General features: G+C 35.0%; 1 protein-coding gene across 6 annotated transcripts in view; it reads right to left on the reverse strand.

The window, feature by feature from the left end:
- The window catches only part of NUBPL (NUBP iron-sulfur cluster assembly factor, mitochondrial), a 102426-nt gene that overhangs the window by 23466 nt on the left and 59870 nt on the right, over window positions 1-19090 (reverse strand). For 3 of the 6 annotated variants that reach the window (XM_064512380.1, XM_064512379.1, XM_064512376.1), the window contains 2 exons: window positions 7111-7196; window positions 2468-2588 (listed from right to left, as the gene is read on the reverse strand). In XM_064512380.1, the coding sequence (XP_064368450.1) occupies window positions 2468-2588; window positions 7111-7196 (207 nt within the window). Of the gene's footprint in view, window positions 1-735; window positions 963-1329; window positions 2054-2467; window positions 2589-7110; window positions 7197-19090 lie in introns of those variants that run through there. The other 3 variants (XM_064512378.1, XR_010389371.1, XM_064512377.1) reach the window with 3 other exon arrangements.

Below are 19090 nucleotides of genomic sequence, written 5' to 3' on the forward strand. Positions count from 1 at the left end.
GTAACCAATCAGTTTTTGGGGGGTTTTTTGTTTTTTGTTTTTTTAAACACTTCTGAAATACATTTTCCTGAAATACAGTTTTGCAGCACTCAGGAAAACTTGAAGTTCCCACCACTAGTTCATTGCAACATAGGTAATTATGAGGTGAATTAACAATAACCTATTTTCTTTTAATAGAAGATACAACTATATTCTACAGCACGGACAGATATAGATGGAACAGACTACATTTAGTTCTTGACTGATCTCAGAAGCTGCATCAGTTTAATTCATGCATTATGACAATGATTATTTAACCTAAATCAAGCCCAGTATAGATTACTGAAATTCAATATAGTCAGAAAAAGAAACATTAAAAACAGTATAAAAATTGACATAACTTAGAAATAACAAAGGTAGTTAAAAACGAAAACTCTAGGATCAAAAGCACACAGGAAAACAGATTAAAAGACAAAAACTGTGGCTCCATACTTAGTTAACTGAATCTGAAGAAATTCAACCACTTCATAATTTATGACTATTACAGTCCATTTCTTTCATATTTAATCAGCACTTATTTTTTCAGTGCTGAATGAATTTCTTTTGTCATGAAAGTCCATTCATTTATTCATAAAAAATGAATTTTTAGTAGATCCTTTAAAATGTTCTTAAATGTTTTCATCTTAATTTCATCTTAAATGTTCTCATTAACAGAAAAACACTAACTCCGTAAATCTCCCAGAAGATAGCTCTTACCATTATTTTGTGCCAAGACTAATCTTCATCTTTTTCAAGGATGCTTTGTTAGTGAAAAAACACTTCTTCACTGTCAGCTGAATAAAAATCTCAGAAATTACAAAAAGAATGGCCCTTCTGCAAAATGGCAACCCTTCTCTTTTCTTCCTCAAATCTACAAAGATGTGCTGGCACTACAGGACCATACCAGAACTTGTACAGGCAGCAGTGGATTACTGTGTTTAGTTCTGATCATCCAGTTTCAAAAAAAAAGAAGAAAGCAAAATAGAGGTGTTTCAGAGACAGGGAGAGAAATAATCAGGAACACTAAAAATCTTTCTTAGGAAATTTAGCACTCTTAGGGGAGATACAAATAAAAAGACAAGACAATAAAATTATGAGATAATGGACTACATTCAGAAGATGTACTGGAGACTCCTACAGTCATAAACTGTCTTCTGTCATAAACAAAAATAAGGGAGGAATTCAGTAATATTAGAAGTGGCAAATTGTGAGCAAATAGAGGAAAATTACTTCTCTACCCTGCATATTGTTAGGCTGCAGAACCTGTCAGATGACATCATGAAAACTAAGACCTTGTCAGGATTCATAACAGGACTAGGTGCTCAGCTGAACAGAATAGCCACAGTTGTTGCAAAATGTAAGCAAAATAAATTTCAAACTTTTTTTTTTAAATATGCAATAAACTCTCAAAGCTTTTGGATACAATTCAATAGCACTAGGATAAAACTTCCACCTAGAATAGATTAACATATCATTTGTACGCAGTAATGTTTCCCCATAAGGTAGCATTGTGTAATAGTCACCCTTGGAAGTAGGCGCATACTAATCTGATCAAGTCCTGTAATTCTAAATTTAACCCTTGAGTAATTATTCTTAATCTTCAGGCTGCCAGAGAAAGGCTAGATTATAGAAAACTTCATTCTACTTGTCCTCATACCTCTCATTCCTCCTTGCTAAACATGCAAATCTCTCAGACCACCCTCATTAGATATTATCACAATCAGTTCTGTCCTCATAAGGAATACTACAGAACATTTATGGGACCAATGGCACAGCACATCATTTGTGCCTGTGTATCTCAAGGCAGGTTTGATTCAACTGGTTGTGGAGGATTTGCCTCCCTCCACATAACCCGTGGCTGTAGAAGCTCCCTCAGGCTCTGATCACATCTCATTATATATCCAGAAGTCTCAAAGATAGCCCAGATGCATGTCTTTAATTATGTGTTGCCTTGCTACGGTAAGTTTGTGTCAGACCTTGGTATTTTTATGTTGATCTTTCTAGGTGAGCTTCCTGGTTCTTTTTAATGAATTAGCTGTAAAAAATCATTGAGATAATTATAGTAATACATAGAAACACATCATTAGCACGTGCAATTATCCCATTTACCACCTTAATTATGCTTTTTTTTTTTTTTAACTGATAGCACAAATTGAAATATGCCTTTCGAAAATAGCAAGAGATCAATGTATATTTTAGCTTATATGCAGGCTAGATTATTTAACCATGGACAAATTAAAAAAGAACATGAATCAATTCATATTCAGTCCACATTCTATGAACGAGCATGCAACAATAATGAAGTTCAACAACTTATTAGTTCTATTATATTTGAACACTGTCTGAATATAGAGTAATTTAGGATTGTGCAGTCCCATACCTCAGGTAAAGCTTTCCTCATGCATGACAAAATTTTTCTTCAAAAATAAAGCCATCTCTATATTCTTACCTAAAATATCCAATCCAAGACTTTTTGCTAGATCTCTTACACCATCAGCTCCAAAAATGTGTGTCTCATGCTTACATTTGGGGCACTGGAAAACACTCATATTTTGAACAAGTCCTAAAACCTGTTAAATTAAAAGGAAGAATATGTTCAAATCTGGGATTCAAGCATCAGTATTTTATTATTCATACCTGAGAACGAAGAGGAGATTATAAGCAAAGAATCTTAAAGAGCACCCATTTAACATGAGAAGTAACAGTTTCAGACTGTCTCACTGTAATGTCCAACTTTCTGAATATCACTCTTAATTTCATTATCATTTATTATTAGTCTCAGTTTCACCATCATTTACACACCATTTCAAGTACTTCAAGCCTCAAAGATTAACAAAGTTATCTGTAATAAAAAGTACCTCTTCCCAGACCTAACCTCCCAACAGCTCTCCCTGCTAGCCCAGGGAAATGTATTTCATCTCAGAACTCTGCACACAGTGAAGAATTTTTGTGCCGTGTTTTACAGCTTCGTAGTTTGCAGTTTCAGGAATTACAAAATAAAAATCTACCGTTACAAGAAATGATACAATCAGGCACACTTTTAAGATATTTTATAAGTTAGCCTGTAGGGAAGAGTCTTCAAAAAGAATCAGATTTGTTATTCTTTCGGAAGACCAGAGAGACATTTTAAAGATCAAACAACAGAAATAAATATGTGAAACAAAGTGGCAAAACCCATGGGATAAAAGTCTAATGTACAGGTATTAGGTGCCTTTTTGTTGATGCCAGATGTTCAATGTCATCCTTGTAAAATATGTTCTGAAAATCTGCCAAATCATGCAAACAAATCTCTTCTTTCATAAAGTACAATAATGCTAATATTAATCTCATTTCATTCACTTGGTAAACAAAACTGTTCACTGAGGCAGAGTAGAATTTCTCAAAAGTGATGGAAATAGCATGCAAATGCTACAGGTTGAAAACTTCTATCAATTTACCAATCAACAGAGGACTTCCTTTAAGAGGTTCTGTGTTGCACGATTTCATTTTAAAATCCGTATGTATGTAGATATAGGTCACATACATGCTAGCCAAGTTTTAAAAATATGAGTATATGTTTTAAAGTATAAAAAGCTATTATACACTTTGTGGCCTTCTGTGCTTTTAAAAACATCCCTGAGCATTCTAGCTCTGTGCTTGAACAAGCTGGCCTAGTTAACAGAGGAGTTATGTATCCACCATATTAACAAAGCATATCCAAAAGGATATGCCAGTGTTCACTGCAACAACAAATACTGAATTATTTAATTACTTACAGTAAGTGTCTAACTTCTGGCACCAAAATTGAAAATACAGGCCTAACTAAAGAGTACGGAGGCAGCAGTGCAAGCAGGTAAAAGCATGTTATTTACAATATCCTATTAAAAGAGTTTTCTTAGTATCAAAGTTAAAACTAATCAAAAGGTGGTCACCTTGCCCCCCACCCCCCGTAGCACTGTTATGTGCTTCACGCTACCTTCCAAGAAGTCTTCCTTTATTTATGAAAAGTTTTCTGAGGGTTTAAAGCAGAGCAAGACAAGGAAGTGAAGAAACCGGCACCCCAACTTTCATTATTGAATTATCTGCACACACAGTGTTTCTGAATGTTGATGTGCTCCTTATACTCAATTAATGTTCTGGTTAAGTAACCAATTATGCCGAAATCTAAACATACTACCATTTTAGTTGAACAAGATAAAGTGAGAGATTGAAAGCCCTCTGTCTTTACAGAAAGAGAAAATTCCTGAAAAATCCACTTAAGTCATTCACTGTACCTAAAGAACCGATGGTCTTGAGGTCTGAATCAAATCTGACGGGAACTGCAATGATCAGGGTCACAGTTCCACAACCTGCCACCGACCTTCTGTGCAACTACAAGTCAGTCACTTGATATTTCAGTGCTTCAGGTAAAAGTGCATACATAATAATATTTCTTTCTCCCTGCCCTCTGTCCTATGACAAGCAAATTTTGGCTCTAATATGAAGCCATAATCTTGGCAGGGTACTCTAGATGCTGCAGTAATGCTAACAAATAAATAGCCAAGTAAACAATTTTAGTACAGCTTAGAAAGAAATATACAGCTGTGTTTACATTAGCTGTTTTTTGAAACCTGTGAAAGCCACAACAGATCCTTCTGACTCAAGGCAACTACCAGAAGAATTGCAGATTTAATCCAAACTAAAACCCTGTCTTATTTCAGGGATATGATTGATAACATAGACCATATCCAACTGAACTTCGTATCAATGGGTGAAAAAAGGTGATTTTTTTCCCTAAATATTCCAAGTTATTCCTGTTTTTTGGTGTCCCAGCACAAGCCCCTGGAATCCATGAAAAGCACAGCCAAATTCACAAATAAACAGACAGGGTTTTAGTTTGAATTAAATCTGCAATTCTTCTGGTAGTTGCCTTGAGTCAGAAGGTTATGTTGTGGCTTTCACAGGTTTCAAAAACGTGTGAGAGAGAATATCAAAGTTCATGGTGATAGGAGTCAGTATGACACTGGAAAATCCTTCTTTACTAGGTGCACTGCATTGCATGCAGATAGTACTCTCCTCATAATGGATATGTCCTAAGATTTAAAATAAGACTTTTGCACTGTAACATTGGTTCCAAAGCTGACTCTCATTAGCAGCTTTTCATCAACTCCTTCTGTCATTCTACTTTAATTTCAGTTCAGTAAAGGACATAAAATGTTAAAGACTGTAGCTTTAGATATACTACCTATGTCATTTGAGGGTTTGGTAATTAATGACTGCAGGGGCAGTGGGAAAGTGGTTTATGTACGTGTATGAGAGAGGGACTCCAGTTCACTAGAATATAAGCAAGTATACTCAAAGACCAGGAGTCAACAATCATCAACTACTTTGAAAAGCGGACTCTTAGCAAATGCCTTTTTAAAGACTATGTTTAGTCAATTACATAGTCGCAACACACAGTTTTAGTGTAGTCCTACAGTCCTACCTTTTTGAGTACCCATTTGATGTAAATCATTCTCAAGTTTGAAACTGTTCATCACAAATTATATAATTAAACTTTCCTTAGATCCCCAGATTAAGCTTATATTTAAAAATGTAATACTCCAGCAGAAGCTGCTTTAACATCAAAATAAATGACACATCTGTATTCAGATCCATACAAGGTGAGGAAAAAAAAAAGGAGCAGCCGCACTGAAGATATAAAATCTGATGACTGGTTCAAGTGCATTTGAATTCAGCATCTGACAAGACTGCTTTGCTGTGAATTTTCATTTGATTAAGTTAAGATCTTCTATTTTGATTCATCAGAATTTTCAGATCTACGTCATATTTAGAATCTCATTTATCACTAGACAAATTAATAGCAGCCAAAGCTATTGTAGAATACATGCTTTTGTTAGAAGCCATTCTTTTCAGAGCATTGAACAAAAAAGACATTAAAAGAAATCTTGATAATTTGTCATTACATTAAAAGAAAATTCAGCAAAATACTAATTTAAACACAATTTTACATGAATAATTTTGTATGAGCTTAGTAAATCTAAACATAAAACAAAATCAAAACAAAAAGATTATATATACTATACTTCTCTCACATACACACACACAAAAAATATATCTCTTCCTAGTAGCAGATGGCAGAAATGCTGTTATACTCACTGTGGTGCAAATATGCTTAAGCAATAGTTAACAATAATGAAATTATCAACCTATTTCCTTTTTTAAGCTATTCTGTAAATCAAGAAGAAAAAAAAAGAAAAGCAGTCACTTCAGTGTCTCCATTGCTTTTTTTTTTTCTTAATACATCAGTTACTAAAGAATTTTCCTTTTTTTAAAAGAGTAGGAATGACCTGCATATAAGCAATCAAGAAAACATCTTTTTTAAGCTATCAGACCAAAGTATAGTGAATGCTTTTTTCTTTACTCAGTATTTAAAACAAGGAGGCATTTCAGCTTGTATTTTCTCATCAAATACACATTTCAAATGAAAAATACATCTCTTCATGGACATACTCTGGAGTGCAACATTTAGTTACTTAGCAACTTGTAGTAACTGTCAAGACCTCAAATCAAATTAGTCATATTTTTCCCTAAAAAATCCATTTAATTAGTAACCTAGTTAATATCTAACAATGATTGTATTTTTGTTTATTATTCTTCTATTTCAAATCCTTTTACTTTAACATTTTAGATTTAAACTGAAGAATAATTCTAAGTTCAATGAAAAATTGATAAAATATCAATAAAAAGTTTTCAGAATATTAGCATATACAAAATAGGAAGACAAAGATGTCATCTTAATATTTCCTCCCAATCTACATGAATATTGTGGATATTTCTAAACTTTGTGTTTCGCAGACAGACAAGCTACCAAATAAGCTGCAATTCTAATAAAAAAAGTCAAGTTATATAGACAGCCTTCTACCTGGCCTGACATTCACAGACCCTTTTAAAGGGCAAAGTGTCAATTAGGTAAGTGCATACCTCCCTCAAAACTTACATATCATACTTGAAACATACCAATATCACATATATATGCTTTTTCCACATTTCAAGGAATTTCAAGGAAAACAGCATACAGAAATTTTTCACATTTTAGAAAAATTCAATTGGTATTTTTATATAAAGGCTTACAGGTACATGGACTTTTCTAAACATTTCAGCTCCTTTGCGTGCATCTAATAAAGCAATGTCTTGTGGAGTGGAGATGATCACAGCCCCTGGAAAGAGAAAACATGAAATGTCATTAAAATCAGTACTGTGAATTATACCACCAAACATTTTGGCTATTTAGAACATGCTACTTCATGCTACTAAAGGCACAAGTTTACAAACTTTTTTTTTTTTAATTAAAGAAAGAAAATGGCGCTGTTTTTTGATTATGCAATGACCATAACTGAGATATAATATGGACAGACAAATATTTTTTTTTAGATATTTTTCTATGTAGAAATCATTTATATTTTGTATCTAGATGATACAACTGAAATAGCTGCCTTATGACTATCACTAGAAGATAACATGGTCCATATACCCCCAGATTTCAGTGAGAATGTCTACACAGCAACTGTTCCATGTCGTAATTACATTTAAGATATGTTGATCTAACAGTAAGTATTGCCTTAAAAACGAGAGGCAGCAATCTGTAGTCAAATTGCTGCTTTGTGAATCTGCTACAGTTTCTGATACAAGCATTGACAGGCACAATCTTGAAACATGTATACCAGACAAATCAGTGAGTCCAACAGGACTGGGTTTCTAGGAATTAAACTACAAAACATGAGACCAACTCATGCAAACTCACACTAGGTTTGAAAAAAGCATGGCATTACCTACTGCTCAGGCACAGCTCCAAGACACCTGATAACCAGTTCTCCCAAGAGTTATTAAACATATGAAACAGCTATAGATCTTTGTCAGCAATTAGAATCAAAACAACTTCATAAGACTGCAGGTTACTATGTTATATTACTCCTTGATTAACACAATCTGCAAAACCAGCATGGACATTATAATATTCTGTATGATTTCACAAAGAGCAGTTTCTACATCTTTTTGCATATGCTTGAGGGTTTCCTACATTATTTCTTCAAAACTTCCACCAAGAATCTGCTCACACTTACCCCTATTTAAAAAAAAAATGCAATGTGAAAGACAGCATTACTGGGAAATTGATTAGCTCTGGTTTCACAATGATCATCAATTTTCCACAGCATCTGTTATAAAAGCATTTCTGTAAAGTCATTTTAAGTAAACTCACAAAAAAATTATGCCAAACTTCATACTAAAAGCAATTAAAATGTACACTTTTAGATGCTGCTCTACATGGGACAGAGTTTCCTACTGGGCCTGCAGTTACCAGCCTTTAGTGTTCATGTCAAGGGAAGACATGGGTAGATTTTCCAAGACATGCAATGCCGCTGGCATGGGACTGAGTACTGGGAGCCCTGGAATCTTAAGAGCACTCCCAGCTCTTGGAGCACTGGGATGGGAAGCACCTGCCCCACGTAGAGCCCCCATACAATCAACGTGCTGGCTGACTGCATCTCACCCCGTGAGAGTCAGCCGTTTCCAAACACTGCCTGTCAGCACATTTGAATGTTTTCAACCAGTATTCTTAACCTCTGGTCTGCGAAAGAAAAATACAATCTGGCACCTCACTCCTGAAAAGCTGCCAGTTTCTGCCTTATGTAATATTAGACACAAGACCAAAAATTGAACAGCATATGTAATTTACTAAACAAATGTAATTTCCCCATTGTTCTCTAAAACGCTAGTACCCAAATAATCTGCTATTTTTCCTGAGTCAACCTGCTTCCAACAACATAGCAAAGAATAACATGGAATCATTTCAGTTCCATCCAAGTCACCTTAGCTGGTCAACTTCATTAAAGTGTAGAGTTACATTTTACAGCTGACACTGAAGTTTAGGGTTAATTCCACAAAATGGATGCACCCTGTCCTAAAGCATAGTCTGCAAAGAAGCAATTTAGATTCAACGTCTTCCAAGTTTTCTGTGTATTCTAAAACAGAGGTCTTTTAATACTTAGCAAAAATACTTACTACTGCTTTCTTTTCAAATGAAAATGGAAATCTAGTGCAAATGTCTTATGACTATACACCCATGTCAGCTGTTTCTGATAACAGGCTTCCCCCCCGCCCCCCTTCACATTCTTCTCCTGAGATACTGACTCAGTCAGCAGTCACTGGATCTTCACATAGAAGGAACCGTCAACATACAACCACCAACACTTCATTCTACATTTTCTGGTGCATTATTAACGCTTTTAGGAATCCAATAACCAGCATGGAATGAAGGACAGAGGCTATGCACAGTAAAAACACTCCCTTTTACCACAGTTTATCTGAAGGATATTTTTGATGAACAACTGTTCTGAAGAACCTCACCCAAAGGGAAAAAGCTAAAAATCTGAGAAGATCCAATGGCATATTGCCAGAGTTTAGGTGAAGATGGTAGTCCTAAGGGACAAGCTGCCACAGAAACACTGGCTCCCTGCATGAAAAGCTCTGGCTTCTGAAATACGTAAGTTACAGCTAAGCTGGGGGTCAATTTGCATGGCTTTTTTCACAGAATGAAAGCCAACGTGTTCAAGAAGCTGATGGTAAGAGGGTAGCAGTGTCTGTCCTATATTCCTTTTCACTCTGACCTGGATTACTGACAAAACCAAAGCAGTTACTTTCCTCTAGCAAAAAATAGTTAACTTTTTTGCTCCTGTTTCCCTGTGAGAATAAAGAATTTGAAATCTTCTCTTTCTGATGGCAGCCTTACTGAGGACAGCACACCTTTGAAAAAGAAGCAAGATAACACGTGCTCCCTCTGACAACCACACAGGCATCTGTAATAGCAGTAGCACAAAATCTCACTTAGAATACATGTACAGCATCTTAAAGGAGATTAGAGGATGAGAGTATTCACTATTCAGATTAACACTGTCACTTCAACGCCTGGTACTTTCATAATCAGTTTAGACAAGGCTATTTAAAATTACTGTAATTTCATTAGGATTTGTCCTCTGGTTCTAAATCAGTTCCCTGGGGCTCAAACTACTTAACAGCATCTTCACAAAGTGCTTCACTTCTAATTAACATGGAAGATATACAGGACATCTCCTAATTTAAATTTCTTGAAGTAAAACGTAAATTAAAGGTGGTCCCAAGCAAGTACTATCCGTCAATTGTAACCAAAAATAAAAGTTTTGCAGTATTATTGATTTCATTTATTTTTTTTAAATAGAAGAAAATCTGATTCAATTATGAGTATGCTAATTTGGGAAAGAAATACAGATGTATACTTTAGGTCTTCCATATGTCCTACCGTAGATTCTGTTCATATATATTTTATATAAGATTCAATTGTTAATAGAAGCTATAAACACAAGTCTGAAAAGTATGTATTGCTGATGGCTACCAGATATTTACTGACTTGCAGAATTCTATGAGTCTTTTGAACAATTTATTTATTTAATTTTTACCTGTTTGATCAGTGATTATTTCTTCACAATCAGCTAAACTGAAGCACAAAAACACAGGAATAAAAGGGACCTAAAATGTCTATGGCTCCAGTCTCTTCCCAATATAGATGCCCACATCCATGGAAAACTTGTCCAAAACTCATTAAGGTTTGTAATAAGCCCTGTAATTCCCTATTACTCTTACTAGAGAAAGGATCCAGAATCTTCCAATCCTCTAATGGTCAGAAATCTGTTTTTGATTTCCAGACTAAAGTTACTCACAGCCAGTTTATACTGACTTATGTCAACACCTTTAAGGTTAAGTATGTCTTCTCTTTCTTTGGTGCAACTGCTAGCCCAGCAAACCCAACCTGAAGTTCAAGAATCCAAAACATTAGTAGTACTATTTCCTCCACTAGGAACAGAATATGGTAAGTGAGGCTTTACGTGGTGCTCCACTCACCTGAATAAGTTTGCATATGTTTCATTCAGAACGTGATTCAAATGATGAACAAGAAAGAACACAGCCACATTTTCTTCGCTATCTTGTTTCTACATGTTTAATAGGAATATGGAACAATAAAGATATTTTGATCAATAAAGAAATGAAATATGACTGAATTCATGCACAGAGCAGGACTCTTAAAGCAGTATATGCAATGTTTACACAAGCCTCTTTCTGAATGAGGCAAACTAAGGTTGACAAACTGAACAAAAAAAGAAGTTGCTGAAATCATAATGCTATCACATCGCCCACTGAAACATACTACACACTCTGCATTTGCAGTTGTGTGCAGAACAGTAACTTCTGTGCCTTGAGCATACTAAGAATATCCAAGTTAAGCATATTTGATTTTAACTGACATACTTACTTGTTCATGCCTTTCATTTCTTTCTGTAACTTCACTGTATTTCAGTTGCCAAAAACTTGATGCAGGTTGCATCAATAAAAACTATGCTAACCATATTTTTAATACTTAGCATGCAGAAAATAAAGAGGCACAACTAACTGTAGCCTATAGCTCTGATGTTTGCCTTCCTTTTTAACCCCAGTTACTTAATCCTCAGTAAAAGAAAGGCCTGCCTATTCAGCACATTGGTACTGACCTTTCTGGTAGATTAGCGTTTAGAAAATGAGGAGCACTAAAAGATCCTTGAATTTCTGTGTACCGAAAATATCACCTATATTCACTGCATCATTAAGGCTTGTATTAGAGGTTCTGGGTTACAAGACTTAGGGTAGAATCTCCCCAAGCCTTAGATACAGTCAATGTGTACCTAAGCCAGTCACTGAGACCCTTTTCTAGCCAGTGCAGAGAAACACCACCCTTCTAAAAAGCAGCTGATAAACCAAGTTTTGAGGTCCACCCTAGGATGCAAAGAATTTTACTTTAAAATAGCCTATTTCCCTCCAGCGTTGACAAAGGCAGACTTCACAACTAGACTATGTGCACCTCATTCAGACAGATGATTAATACCTCCTCCTACATATAAGTGTTTATGTGTATCTTGTATCACCCTGATTCTTACCAACTTGGTAAGTAATGCCACCCAGAAAACCTGTGGAGTTAAAAGTAACTGACCAGAAAGAGTCACAAATAGTTTTGGAGGATAAAAACACAGAAAGATATACAACATTTTTCTAGTAACTCCATCTGCTGGTAGACAGGCATTGAGTATTCTTGGAAGGAACCACATCCAGAACTCAATGTAGCAGCAGATGGTCTGATCTGACCACACCACTCTCACACTTCTGACTTTTGCTACTTTTTCCACTGAATCGGTCTCCAACTTCCAGGCAAGACTTTCAAGTTATAAATAGAATTGGTGAATGTGAATTATATCTACTATGGATCACTTCAGAGTCCCTCTTGCCTTCTGATAAGTTTCTTGTTATTTTTCAGGTCAAATATGCCTGCAATTGCAGTTTGCACTTGAAGAGGCAGAACACAGCCTTGCAAGAACTTTTGTCTTTGCCAGAATTTCAGCTGCTGATGCTTACCGATGTATTAACATAAAAAAAGTTGTCCATCTCCTTGGACAAACATCATAAATAGCTTTTCTGTGTGACATCTCATTACATCTAATAACTTCAAAGAATCATTAGTAGTTAGTATCCGGGCTTCAGACTCACAATATAGATCTGAATTGTCCTGAAGGCTGGATTTTGGCTGTCACATCTCCAACCTGCTTGCTACCTTCTTCTTGGAGAAGTCTTTGAACAACTGCTCTGACAGCCTGTTTCCAAAACAGCCAAACACATCCTCTTGTGCCCACAAACTAGTGGATAATTAGAGCTTAAGGCACTGCCACCCTGCCCACGTGAAAAGACAACATAAAGCTTAGAGCAATCCTCTTCCCAGGTTATTGGCAAGAGGAACTGCATCAAAGAAACCAGGAAGCAGAGGAATCTCACAAGCTGGATCCATTCTTGTTGTCCTGAGGTTAAATTGCCCTCATTTAATTAATCAGTAAGAATTATAACTTCCATTTTGCAACAGCTCACATAGAGAAAGCCTGTGGAAAGACAATTCTTGCTGTTAAACTGCTTGGTTTTGGCCATGGCAAACTGAACACACAGGTTCCACTAATGCAATATATAATGTAATCTTTATTAACTATAGTACAGTATTAGGCCACTGAAAACTTTTGTAATAGCATCTGTGCACAAGCATTATTTACATCAAGCATAGGCATAAAATGTTACTCCTTCACGAACACACTGTCACTTTCTACTTTCCTTAGCTATCTTGATCAGCACTTCTCTATCCTACTCCAATCCACCTCCTGCTTTCAAGGCCACTTGCCAATCATCTGCAGATTATAATAAGCATTTGACTAGACAAGATCAAAGTCAAAATATTCTCTTTTGACAAATGGATATGATTAAGAAAATCATATGACTTCTGAAAAGTCCCAATACAAAGGGAAGAACTGTAGGGAAAGAGTATTTCTATTCCACAGAAAAGACAACATAAACTATTTCAATCACTTCCAAAAATGGTGGGGGGGGGGGTTCTTTTTTTTGGGGGGGGGGGGGTGGAGTGTAGGAGGCAGATTTGATCATTTATTTTGTCAGAAGAAACAGCAGAGGAAAGAATGCAGTATCACTGTTCATATGAATTTCCCTCATCTCTGCCAGCTGAACACGACGTTCATTTTTTCTTCCTATTCAAAACAACTGGTCTAAAGCAACAATTGCAGCTGATATAGTGCTTAACATATATTTAGCCTCTGCTACCAAAGCTCAGAGAACCCCAGTTTTCAAAGCCTGAATACTACGTAGCTTTTTCTCCAATACCCAGAAACTATTTCTCAGGACTGATTAAATTTAAACAACTCTCACTGAACATACTATCCCTTCAGTTTGAACAGAAAATGTGTGTTAAATCAATCTCCATGAGCCAGGTGCTATGGCCATTTAAATATATATTGAAAAAGTTTGAGACATTAATGTGTAAATTCATACTGTATTTTGGTCTTCAGATTGAATTTAGTGTCTACTGGGGATAGAAGCTTCACAATAACATACTAAGAGTGTCCAAAACTGAGATAACCCTGGTAATAATTTGCATTTGTCAACTGCAGTTTTTCTGACAATAGGCAGAAAATAATTTAGCATACAAATTATAGTTGGATGAATAAAAAGAACAATTTTATAATCCTCCCTGGTGTGAATCAAAGTTTTTTTTGTTTTTTAATCTATCCTAAACCTATGAGTCTTTTCTTTCTTGTAGTTATTTTAAAAAATTTAAATATCAAAATATAGCACAAAAGATAGAGTAACTCCACATGGTTTTCTGAAAAAGGTTAAAAAATCTGATATTAAAAATGTTTGCCATTCAAAAATAGTTCAAGCAAAACTTACCATCAACAAAAAAACTGACAACTTCTGTAAAACATCTTTAAAAATTTACTGAAGAAACTAAAGATGCTACCACCACAAGAGAGGGAGAAAGAGAGGGAACGAACAGAACTGGAGAAAAACATTGTATATTATTATTAAACTAAAGGAAGGAGAAATCAGGTGCCTTATAACTGTGATTTACATCAAAGTAAGATATATTTAACTTGGAGCAAACAGACACAAAGAACAATGACAGAACACATACACTTGTAATCCCTTAACTGTATGCTACATGCAACTTGCTCCGCTGCATTGGTTTTTTGATCATTTCTCTTCAGAAAAGACAAGAGAACAGTGCCGAACCTTTTCAACTGGCATACATACCTATTTCAGTTAGTTTAAAAAGACACCTTTACCTCATAAATCACAACTCTTTCTCCTACTAACCCACACCTAATTTTCTTAAAACTTCAACAATGTTTTCTTTAAAATCTGATTTGAGGTTCTTTTTTCCATTTTTAATGCTTATTGCTGATCAGACAGACAGTCTACTCATTAACTGAAACTTCCTGTTCTTGTACAGTATCATGTTGATCGATGTAAGATCAGGTTCTACTCTCTTAAGTCACACTTTAAACTACTCACTCTATAAAGCTGTGTACAAGGCTACACCTCTGGTCTGTGCAATACTGACATGAACAGGAGTAAATGGCTTGGCTCATTTACCAGTTCGCTCTGTAACATTTAGTAACATGTTTTCATAAGTTAAAAAAGCCAAGTTTCTTCAACTCAGTGGCATCCCCCTATTACTTCCTTTTCAGTGAACATATTTGAACAGAAAAAATATTTCTAAGACTTTTAAAGCTTAATCAGTAAAGAAAGGATATGTTTTGTTTTGTTTGTATTTAATCTATCTATCAAAACACTGCCATCAAAAAAACTATTAATTATGATTTTTTGAACATTCATATCTGAATTAACAAAAACCTTTGCTAAATATTCCAGCCCTTATTTGCAAAAGGCATTCAAGAGATAATTATGTTCTGCATTTCAGTGGAAGTATAGAATCATTAGGTAAAACACCACAAACTACAGGATATGACAATGAAAAGATAGTAAAAGTGATGCACCATGTTGACTTCAACTCTAAAAGGCAATGTAAGTCATTCCCTGTATGACTTTTTATCATTTTCTGGCTTTTATGAAACTTAGCAAAAAAAATATAAAATAGCATTTACATTGCTTTCACTTTGCTTATCTTGACTACTTCTTCTAATTCTTGTTAACAGCCATTTGAAGGCTGCAGTTATTGTAATATATGCTTTGAGTGGAAAAAAACCAAAAATATATTAACTACAAAAGATGGGAAAATTAAAAGCACTGAAATAAAACACAGACCCTTTTACCTTTAGGTACTTTGCATAAACACAGCTCAGTCCAAAGCTCACAACTGTACGCTTAAAAGGTTGTTTGGTAAGATGTGAAATTACTTGGCTGTCTCAATCCACTTCCCATTAGACTGGTGTGTTTTTCTAATGGTTTCCACCACCATGGCATCTTGATGTCCATAGAATAGAGTGACATGACAAAGTTTAGCAAATGAAATGACAATTCTAGTTTTAACCTGGAGTAAGTTCTGTCAATTAAGACAGAGTGTCAGTCTCCGGGACTCTCAAGCTGTCACATTTCACTAATACAAACTTCACTTTAATGTTAATAAAGAGACTGTGATAGGCAACCTAATATAGTTAACAATCAACCTCCACAATTCAGATTCTCCATGAGGCAGTCTTACACTAATAGGCCCTGGGACTTCCTTCCTAATAGGCAGGTACTTTCTGTTATCTGTGAAGCCTTCAGACTCTGAGGCTAGGATCAACTTTCTAAAGGGAGGGAATGATAAATTCTCTCCTAATTTTTAGGGAGGCTAATCTCCCATCTCATATAGTATTTATTTGTATGGTTTAAGGCTCCTATATGTAAATATATATGTATGTGTATTTGTATAGACGTGTGTGTATCCAAACACACAAGTAAATCTAGATTTCTCAATTTATAATACAAAGGGAATCACAAGCCTTAGTTTTCATAATGCTGTTAGTTTACACAAAACTGACTGATATCAGACATAACATCACCTGAAATCCTAAAAGTTTTACATTGTAAAAGCTAGAAAATGTGTATGGAAACTTTAACTTTTCCTGAGCATATATGTTCAGGACATAATAAAGAATCCACTTTTGGACATCTCATATGCAAAATGTGAAACAGAAGGAAACAGAAGTAAAGAAGTAGAACTAAAGAGAAAGTAAGCAATGATAGACAATACACAAAGCATTTTTTCCCTAGACTGACCCTGGATTTCTATTTGGAAAGTAGACTGGCCATGGAAGATAGGAACCATAGTGGAACAGAGAAATTGAACAGTATTTTCAAGCTATCATATCATTTCTCATCTGCTAGTTTGCTGAAGAAAGACTGCAAACATAAGAAAAGTTAGGGATGATTAAAGAATCATGTAAAATAAGATGCATCTCCTTACACGAGGAGTCAAAATAACAAAACAAAATAAAAAGACATAATAGTTTCCTTTTTCATCTCGTTTTAAAGAAAAAAAAAAAGTACCCAAAATTGTCACTCCAAGCAATATTGTAAAAGGAATACTCTCTTTAATAACAACAAGCATTGTAAGAAATGTTTTGTTGTTTTTCTTTTATCCATTGGGTATTGCTCTAATCTCTTTTCGACTCAAGAAATTACAGTACTTATGATGCAGGATAAAAAAAATTATTCTAAAATTAAAAACCAATACCCCTTTACACCTCCTGTCAGTCCCTCTCCTACTACCAAATGCTGCAATGGTATAGTTTTTCATTCGACATCTAAGCACCCTAGAAACAAAACACTTTTTCCAGTGTTCTTTCTGATGCTTATTTACTTATGACTGGCAAAGATATTCATGCAGATTCCATAAATTTATTTAGAGACAAAATAAAAGTTTTCTATACTATCCCTAAGAAGCCATGAATAAAAAATGAAGAAAGTGTAATTCAAATACTGTATCTCATATATGCATGCATGCAAATCAAAGTATAAACTTCATGCAAACTAGACAGTGCACTTCTAAATATACTTACCACAGATAAATACTGTCTTTGAGAAAAAGCAAAAAAACCCAGAAATTATGCCACTAATACCATGACTGCCCAAGGCATCCTCAAAGGAAATACAAATAACAAGAAAATTGGAGAGGAATCTGAGAATGGCATGTCACCAAATACTTTGTTAAAAACAAACAAACAAAAAGACCAGACAACACTCAACATAGAAACATGAATTGTAAAGGAAGACGGAACCCACAAAAACCAGCAGAATTCTGCAGAGGGCTCCAAAGATGGTATCATCTAGATATGCAATACAGTCTTCCATGCCCAGGCATGTTAAAAAAGCTGTGGTCTGTCAACCAGACAGGAACCAAATAACAAGAGTAAAAGAAGAAAGCAAAGTCATAATACACAAAAACAAGCCCTTCCAATGAGAAGGAGAAATACCCACAGTTCACAACACAGGAAATTCTCTACAAATCACTAAAATTCGTTGGGCCAATAAGAACCCAGGGAATTATTCACCTTATCATTCCTCATCTGCTGTGCTCATTTTCACAAAAGCATGAACTTTTTTACACTGTAAGAATTGATCTAGCATGCTGTACATAATGAATGAATGGGCAAGACAAATGTAAACTGACGCTATCATTCTTAATTTTATGAAGTTAAGACTAGTGAAGTAACAAGCTAAACTGAGCAACTGTGTTAAAAACGTGAAGCCATTTCAGAATTAGAATTAAAATGCAATCCTCAGCTCAGTTCACCAGTCATAAAAGCCCATACTTATAAAAATAGGATGCCAGAAAGTAGTATTTAAGAGTTTAAAGAGAGACATGGAAAGGAAATTTATCTCCTTTTATGGCATATGAAGGAAATCTGCATTGATTGTTGTTTTTACCTGTTTTCCTTTTCTTTTTCTAAATCAACATCTTGTCTACTTTGATTTGCCTTAAAACATGATTTAACATGTATGAGAACTACAGGTTTATTACATATCTCACCATGCATACTATGGAAAACTGATAAATTAGTGAAAAAGTGATTTACTCTCTATTCTTCACTTTATTACTCTTGCATTAGAATAAAAGCATTGATGTCTTTAGCAAGAAAATCCAGCTTTTTTATTTTTTTGCTTTAGTTAATATCTATTACATTCTAAGAAGTTGTAAGTATTCGGAAAAAGCTTTCTAAATTAAGGATTTCATTTACTGATGTAGCCTTTCAGTTACAAAGATCTGGTGACAAACAGACCGCAGCAAAACTTCAAATAAAGGATTAAAGTACAGAATTAAAGTACTTTCCCTCACCACCTCTCTCTAAGAGATGATAATGCACCAACAAAACAATCTCTCACACTTCTGAAGACAGTGCAGAACTCCTTGGGAAATGGGCACACAGTCTCCGAAAGATAAGAATCTGATGACATTCTCTCTGTTCAGTTAGGACATTTAGGTGCACTGTACTGAATACCAATTATCAATACACATTAAAAGAACTTATAACCCACAAAAATAAAGTCACACCTCTTGAATTTCACAACCTTACTGCCTTTATGCAAAAAATTTAAAGTGACAAGCAAATTTACCAGAAAATCCCATACCACACTCATACCTCCCCTCATTACTTAAAAACCTGGAAGTAAAGGCCCTCCAGCTTTGCTACTCATATATGCTACATATTTAGTGTTG

This window comes from Dromaius novaehollandiae, chromosome 5, assembly GCF_036370855.1.
Source record: "Dromaius novaehollandiae isolate bDroNov1 chromosome 5, bDroNov1.hap1, whole genome shotgun sequence".
In the NCBI taxonomy this organism is placed as follows: Eukaryota; Metazoa; Chordata; class Aves; order Casuariiformes; family Dromaiidae; genus Dromaius; species Dromaius novaehollandiae.